Source organism: Tursiops truncatus, chromosome 9, assembly GCF_011762595.2.
Source record: "Tursiops truncatus isolate mTurTru1 chromosome 9, mTurTru1.mat.Y, whole genome shotgun sequence".
In the NCBI taxonomy this organism is placed as follows: Eukaryota; Metazoa; Chordata; class Mammalia; order Artiodactyla; family Delphinidae; genus Tursiops; species Tursiops truncatus.
Genome location: NC_047042.1, coordinates 72555123 through 72563405, shown reverse-complemented (window position 1 = coordinate 72563405; position 8283 = coordinate 72555123). Strand labels below are relative to the sequence as shown.

General features: G+C 39.4%; 1 protein-coding gene across 1 annotated transcript; it reads right to left on the bottom strand.

The window, feature by feature from the left end:
• Positions 1 to 1049: 1049 nt before the first annotated feature.
• On the bottom strand, positions 1050 to 7767 carry CAV2 (caveolin 2). The gene is made up of 3 exons (XM_004327277.4): positions 7459 to 7767; positions 6934 to 7121; positions 1050 to 2493 (listed from the first exon to the last, which is right to left on the bottom strand). The coding sequence occupies exons 1-3, from the start codon at positions 7606 to 7608 to the stop codon at positions 2343 to 2345; spliced, it is 489 nt and encodes a 162-aa protein (XP_004327325.1). The 5' UTR covers positions 7609 to 7767; the 3' UTR covers positions 1050 to 2342.
• Positions 7768 to 8283: the final 516 nt, after the last annotated feature.

Here is an 8283-nt window from a genome sequence, read left to right as displayed (position 1 = left end):
AAATGATAGAAATGTTTATAGGGAACCTCTTAAATGCTGGGAAAACAAAAAAGTTAAATTACCAATCTTGTAATTTTCCACAAATACATTCCTGAATAAGCAATAACTCATGTATTTTTATATATTATGAGTTTTTTAAATAAGGAAAAATTAGTTTTAAAATGTTCTTTATTGATGAGTTTGACATGTAGTAAAAGCAATAAACACATTTTATGAGTTTTTAAAAAGTTTATTATGGATACTGGGAAAGTCCCATCATCACCCACCTCTTCCCCACCCCCAAATAAAAGAACCAACATATTTGTACATGAAACCTGGATTCACTTGGTACAAAATTTCAATCTTTGAAATAAAATAGTTAATGGCAAATCTCAATAAAAAGTTATTTTGAAAATGATCAACGTTATTCAGAAATAAGGAAATCACATATTCTACGTTTTGCAAGTTAATAGGTTTTGTTATATGACTGTGTATATATTTTGGCTTTAAAACTTGCCAATAACTAGAAGATAGAAGCTCATGATTTATTTAAATAGATATTTTATTGATCAAATACATTTGCCCAATCAACATATCCAAATATTTTTTAAAAACATCTTAAATATAAGGTATAAAGTCATGAGACTTATTGACCTTTTTAACTAACTATATAATAACATCTATATAGTCAAATGAGTAGTAATGCTTGAAGTTAATGATCATGAGAGTGTTTTCTAAGGATGAATGGCCTAAGGCAGCTTTGAAAAATCTCTTTTGTAGCTACCTTCAAAAGGATATGAGTTTCATAATCTGATCATTCATTTGCTTTGGTCCCCAATAGTATTCCAGTACAGTCATCCTGTATATTCACCAGTCTTAGAATTTGGGAAAATAAAATTAATCTTCATTGAATGAGGAGTTGTCCTCTATGAAGATATTCAAAGGAATGTTAATCCGAGTTCTAATAGTAATTCTGAAATTTGAGCATTTATACACTTTTAAGATATGCAAATTATAGTTAACCACTCACATCAGAGACATCTTTTGTACATGCCTATCATTTTGCAATAGAGATTTTTAAAACAACAGTGACTCATAACACTGAAATAGGACTCTACAGTTCAAAAATAATAAGAATAATTTTATACTGTGTAACAAGACTCATATCAGATAACATCTTGAAAGTTTGCAGCTGTTAGTTTTTAATTTATATATACGTAGCTCAGTAGCATGGACCCAGTAAATTGACAACTCTCCTGAAATTACTACGTGAATTACTGTAGTTGAAATTGTACTTAAGTGTCAGAAATAGCCTTTATTTTAAAATGTTATTAAATAGCAGCAATATTACTTGAAGGTAAAGCGAAACATTAATAGGAATGCAGAATACAGGTTTAATTTCTAATTACAAGACAGAAAGCATCTCCTAGATGAAATATCAGTTGGGTTTGTATTAAGATCACAGCCAGATAAACATCAGCCATAAAACACTTCAGGATTTTGCTTGGAAAAGTTAGAAAGAAAAGCCTTGTATATCTCTTTTCCATTCTATTACCAAAGAAGATGCATATGCTTACGTAATCAAGAGAGTGCAATCTCACCAGTGAAGTTCCTTGTGGAAGACACATTTACTCCTCCTATATATTAACTCAACAAGATAACAAATATAATGAGTTCTTTAAAGCAAATATAATGAGTTCTTTAAATCTGATTAGAGAAACATTTACAATAAGTACAAAATATACAGTAAATTGAAACATCTTGTTAAATATGCCTGTAGGTTAACTATGCCCTATTTAAAGGAACATACTTTCATGAATCTATTTTCACATTTGTTTTATCATATTTGAGAGCCCCTATCATCACTGTATACTTTTGTTACTGTAATTTCTAGAATCTTTGTATTATCTTATCTCTAAGTATCCCCATGACTTTACCTGCAAAGGTAATTTAAAAAGTATTACTTCCAAAGTAAAAGAAAAATAAGAAATTCCATATTTTTATGAGCAGTTGTACACAAAACTATTGTAGTGTTTGAGAGAAATGTCCCTTGATCATTATAGATTCATCATTACAAAATGTATACTTACATACTAAAGCAAGAACTGTCTGCCTTCAAAATTAAGTGTTGCCAACCTACTGAGTAATTCTGGTTATAAAGTTAGATATGAAATCCTTGGCTTTTAATATAGAAAAGTATTATTTGAAAAGGTCTGAAAATAAACATTTCTACATGTGGTTGCCCATCTTAATAGCTTTCTTAATTTGAACGTTTGGGGAATTAACAGAACAGTAGTGCCTTTATGTTATAACAACAAAGAAGTATTACAGTATCCAAATCTCTGGACCTGGGGTCCAAGTATTCAGTCATGGCTCAGTTGCAGGCTGACAGAAGAGAAGCTGCGTCCTACGCTCCTACACAATGGGGCAATGACAACATCTGTCACGCTCTTCCATATTGTCTGCACTGAAGGCAGGACCATTAGGCAGGTCTTTACAAAAGGCATTATAATCCTGGAATGGAGGAAGAGAGATGTGTAAAGATTATTAGTGTTACCAAATAAGGCCACTGACTATTGCATATGCATGAAAAGATATAACAATGGCCCAGTTCACCTAAGCCGGATTAAGCATTTGAAACAAATGAACAGTGACCCACATCATGATAAGATGCACAGAAAATATGTTGCTTAAAAAAAATAAACAAGAATGTACATGATAAACACCAATATTCTTTCTATTGGTAGCAGGCAATCTAAAATAGTAAAGCAAAAGATAAACAAAATAGTAAATTTATATACCTGATCTCTGCCCCTAAACATTAACCTGCCTAAATCTTCATATGTCTCTGAGGTCCTACTTCCTGGTAGCTTTTCCTGTTGTCTCATCCCACTTCCTCCCCATTGGACCAGGCTGGGTTGGATACCCCTTTTTTGTGCGTCTAAAGTACTGCAACAAACTTCTTAATCCTCAAATTTACCAAAAGATATCATAATGGATGCTAACTGCTTATATTTCTGTCTTTCCTATTAGAATGTAAGCTTTTTAAGTTAGGACATCCTTTACCCTTAATAAATGTTTGAGCTGAAGTGAATTTAGTATTCTCATATGCTTTATATTATTAATTTTCCACAGTAATTACACACACTGAAAAAGGTTGTGTAGTACAGTTAAAAGAGCTCTTCGATTATGTCAGAACTCTTAGACAAGAAAAACTAGAGTATCCTAAATTTATTTTTTCTTTATGCCTTTTCTTAAGATAACCACATATTTTCATATTTCTGAGGCTGGTTAATTTTTTCTGTAGTCCTCTGAATAATGTTCTTTGTCATAGTAATGCTTTTTGGGCACAAAAGTGTTTGTGAACTCTCAGGCATTGTTGGAGGGCTTCAATAGAATTTTTATTATTACTCGGGTGGGCACAAAGAAGTAAGGTTGATTTTCTTGGTTTACTATTAAAATGTGACTTAAATAAAGGTCTGTTGTATTTAGCCCAAAGTAAAGAGAAGATCAGGCATTTGAGTGATTGAGATATTTTTAGAATACTGAATTATTCATATTGACTGCCTGCATAGATTATATTTATCTTGTGTTTTGTTCCAAGTGCTAAAGACTTGAAGCAATTTTTTAAAGAAAATTAATTACTAGGTGTTTCAGAATTACATAGTTGAACAGAAACCTGAATGATAGCAACTTTTAACTTCTTATCCCATTATGTTTCTCACTTGATATGTGGCCTTGGGCAAATCACTACAAATTAAAGTAAGAATAGGAAATCTTATAGACCAGCTATCAGGATTAACACTTATTATGCATCCCTGACAGGTCCATATGATGCTGTCATTATAATGAATAATAAATAGAACTATTTTGAAGTCAGAATATATAATGAAACAATTATGACAAAATAATCTCAATTTGACTTAAGTTTAGTTTGGAAAGCTTCCTAGCCAAATTCACTTCCCTCAGAATATAATGCACTTTCCATTCTTTCTTAGGCTGAGAAATTTTCTTTCCCCTAACTCTTTAGATCTCCATGTCCTAAGAGGGAATTAAACACAGGACAAAAGTGCAGCAAAGTGCAATTGCCCACATTTGAGGACTCAGTTCATAGGATGTGGTGAACTCATTTTATTTTCTTCAAGTTGTTGTTCTCTCACTTTGGATCAGAGGATCCAGTGATCCACTGACAACAAACTTAAATTGTATTATCAACATCCCAGTTAGTTTCCTTTCTGAAACTCCAGGCAATTTGGAGTGACCCAAAACTTGGTTGGGGCTCTATGTGACCAACCAAATATTGCTTAAATAAATCTTATAATTAGCAAGATTATATATTTATCCATTGGATAATAAATCCATTAGAACTGGGACTTTTGTTTAGCTTTGTATTAACTATAGTTCCATAAGACTGCCTTGTCACAGCAATTTGCTGTATTAAAAAGTTTTCTGGGAAATGAGACTGCTACTACTGAATTTCCATCAGTTGGACCATTTATTTGAATTGCATCCCAGCAAAAATAAAAGGTAGAGGGGTCCACGCCACATTTCTTTGGTATGATCCACTTATGACCAATAACCTGTGGTTGCCAAATGGCATATACCTCAGTTTATGGTATGGACTCAAACCAATTCACCGGTCCCTAATGACCTGTACTTCTGGCCTAGGATCCAGCATCACCAGACTGAGTTCTGAGTGTTTTGTTTTTGTTGTTTGTTTGTTTAAATAATCTAAAGTCAGATCCATTGTGACCATGCAGTGTGGTTCAAAGAACTTATTACTGCATATTTTCATAGCTTTTATCACCAAGAAAAAAAGTTTACTCAAATGGGTTTGCTCTTCTATAAGGCCTCTCCTTGATCTGGTCTTATTGTGTCACTGGAATGTGATCCATTAATGATAAATCTATTTTATCAAGGTATAAACTAACTTTTAAACATTTTTGTTTGAAGTTATTCCTCTACTTGCAGTCACAGCTGCCTGATGACAAATGTATGACAGTTAAATATTAATGTCCCACATGAATGTAATTTGAAAAATAAGCTATAGTTAAGTAATACATTTTCTGTGGCTGAAAAGGAAGTGGTTTGATGATTCACCTCTGGAAGCACTACACAAAAAACATCTCCCATTCTCAGGAGAGCCAGGTGGAGAGAAGCATCATTTGGTTAATTGTAGTTTTACTTATATCTCTCCGCCATTTAGTAAATGGAAACCTTTTTGTTGTCAGTTATTCCACAAGTGCTTTAGGAAAGCCTAGCTTTGTTGACTGGCACTCTATGTTTCCAAATAGCTTCATAGCCAACATTTCACAATATGTTATGTGGTCACTCAGTTTTTCACATTTTGGAAGGTGAGAAAATGGACATAGAGTTTAGATGACTGGTTTTATTCAATTAGGAATCCAAAATTTTATGCACTGACTTGGGCATCTTTAAAAAAAATTCATGTGCTAATGTCAAAATATAAGCTTAACTATATATATCCTTTGTTGATCTGCTCATGTAAACAGGCAAAGATTTTCATTCCTCTGGCAGTTTTCTGGCACTTTCAATATAGTTTAATTGTTTACAGTTTTTAGTGATCAAATTAAATTGATGTTTGTTATTTATCCTTTACTTGTTGGATGAACTTCAATTTATCCTTTAAAAGCCTTTGTAGACCCTTTTCTTTTTAAAAGCCTTCCCTGTGCTTCCCTCCTCCACAGATCTAGCTGGGTTGTCCTCAGCAGCCACCTCTGTACCTAGCCAGTTGTCCTGATGTGCTGTGAGTAAGCTGAAGGCAGATCTTGCATCTTATTCATTCTGGGCCCAGTGCCCAGCACAAACTAAGCACTCAATAAATTTTCTTGGTTGAACTAACTAGCTAGCTAACTGACTAAAGAAATTGATTCAGATGGTAAAGGGGAATGGAGAACAATTTCATAACTTCTAACAATGAACACAACATGTATTAGGGTGTGGCAATACCATATAAAGTGATTATGAAAGACATGGAGATATCTGGGGTTATACATTTCTGCAGGACTGCCCTAAAAGACAAGCTTGGCAATTGTTGCCATACAGGGGATAATCTGAATGTTCTTCCTCTCAGAATAAAGTGGACATTTTTAAAAACAACAATAACAAAACTTCTTGGTAAAATATGACATTTCCTTTTAAATTTTTTAATGCTTAGAAATGTTCTCTATAGCTTTATGATGCATTTCGTGTGTGAATAAAGTTACTCAAAATGTCCCAAAATGTCCAATAGGTTTCTATATTTATTTCCCCTTTTACTAGATGCCACTCCTGTTGGTGCCTCATAGGTGAAAAAGTAACTTGGAAGCCTTCTCATTTCATTATCCTGCAGTTTGAGTTTCATTCATTTGTGCTGGGGACCCCTTCACCTTAACTGCACACATCTTGCCTCTCCTCTGTTCTCATCCTTGCCATTTGCCAGTGACAGGATTGGAGCCGCCTCTCCATAGCACTGCTTAACCAGGTCTGACATCCCTCTGCAATGATACTGTCACTGGCATTCTGCTCAGAGATCTCTTTTGTTTTACCCCAAGCACGGGTGGTGACTGAATAAAAGGTGATGAAAGAAATAAGAGCCCTGCCCAGAACCATGGGCACAAGTCAAAACAGGGCCCTATGAGAGAGCAGCCTGTGGCTGGAAGCATGGCTTCCAGATCTCCATCTCCACAGTCAGCTGGGCTTTAGCATTCGAAGGAAGATCACACCCGTGGACAGAGGGACCTTCCTTCTTCTGTTTAAACTCCTAACCCAACCTACAATTCTAAAGAAAGCACACTACCCTTCAAGGCCTCCCAGTTCTTCTACTGCGTTCAGAGATGATGCGCCTTCTTTCGCCTGCAAGCCGGCCTGGGAGAAGGGGAGGGCAGGGGGCAGGTGGCAAAGAACATTCCTACATTTCAGAAAGCCGGCCCACCCCAGTGTGCCCCTTCTCACCAGATGTGCAGACAGCTGAGGATGGCAAAGAGAATTCCCGCAGCGAAAGCCAAGGGAATGGCCAGGAACACCGTCAGGAACTTGTAGATCACGTATTTGCTGATTTCAAAGAGAGCGTGGCTGCAGATCCACACTTTGTCAGAAGAGTGCGTAGACGCGGGCTCTGCAATCACATCCTCGAATCCCACCTGCGGAGACAAGACTCAGAGATCCTGAACTGTCGCCCAACCTGCCTCTCCAGGATACGGGAGAGCTCGGGGTGGGAGAAGCAAGAAAGAAAGACTTGGCTGCGGTGCCCCACCTTCTCTTAGGGTCATGGTGGGCGGACAGGAATTTGGCTAAGAATTCCTGGCTACTCAGGCGGCCCCACAGAGGGAATCCGGATCCCGTACCCTGCGGCGCTTACCCAGTGGCGAGGGTGGGAGTTGGGGTCGGAGCAAGTTAGAGGGGGCACCCCCACTCCCAGGCCTTAGCGGGGACTTGGGTCAGCCTCAGGTCCAGGGTAGGGCCCGCCCCAGGCTTCACCTTGAGATGCGAGTTGAGCCGGTGGGGATCTCGGTCGCTGCCTGGATCCACGAACTTCTCGGGGTCGGCGTAATCTACGCTGCTGTGGCGGCTGTAGGAGTCCTCGTCCATGAAGAGCTGGACATCCGCCTTCTCGGTCTCCAGCCCCATCTCAGCGCTTGGTGCGCGGCAGCTGCAGCCCGGCTGGCGCAGCGCGGCTCCCGGCCCGCGCAGCTTCGCCTTCCCGTTGCGCTTGGCCCCGCCCCGCCTCTCTTCGCCTCGCCTCTCCCAGAGCGGCCCGGACGGCGGTAGCTTCCCGCTGCCGGCTTCTGCTCCCGGGCCCGCGCGGCCCGAGTCCCGCCCCTCGGCCCGGCCAGGGGGCGGGGGCCGAACGCAGCCCGCGAGATGGCTCCCTCCCCGCGCACCCTGCCGCCCGTCCCTGATCGGGTTCCAGTCCGGCCCAGGCCAGGAGAGGGATCAGGGGGATGTCCAACCAGGCAGATCCCGGCCCTGCCCAGGTGGGCGAAGCGCGTCTCGGGGATGAGGACCCGAATTCGGCCCACAAGGGGCAGGAAGGCTTCTTGGGTCACATTGCACGACACCTAGAACTGTATGTGTAAGAGCCGGCAGGTTGACCCAGGGATAACGGACACACTGCAGCGAGGCAGCTTGGTGGTTAAGAGCGTGGAGGTATCGAATATGAAGGCCTGTGTTCACCTGTAGGCTCTACTGTTTACCTTGTGTGCTCCGGAGCGAGGTACCGAGCCTCTTGGAAGCCTCCTTATAAGGAGCTGCCTCCTTGTAAAATGGGAGCAGTGGTGCTTGCTTCACAGTGTTGTCCCGTGA

Coding starts and splice junctions, on each gene's coding strand:
- CAV2 (XM_004327277.4), bottom strand. CDS start 7,608: ATGGGGCTGGAGACCGAGAAGGCGGATGTCCAGCTCTTCATGGACGAG. Junction 7,122..7,458: donor GGCTCAACTCGCATCTCAAG/GTGAAGCCTGGG, acceptor TTGTCTCCGCAG/GTGGGATTCGAGGATGTGAT. Junction 2,494..6,933: donor CTCAGCTGTCTGCACATCTG/GTGAGAAGGGGC, acceptor CCTCCATTCCAG/GATTATAATGCCTTTTGTAA.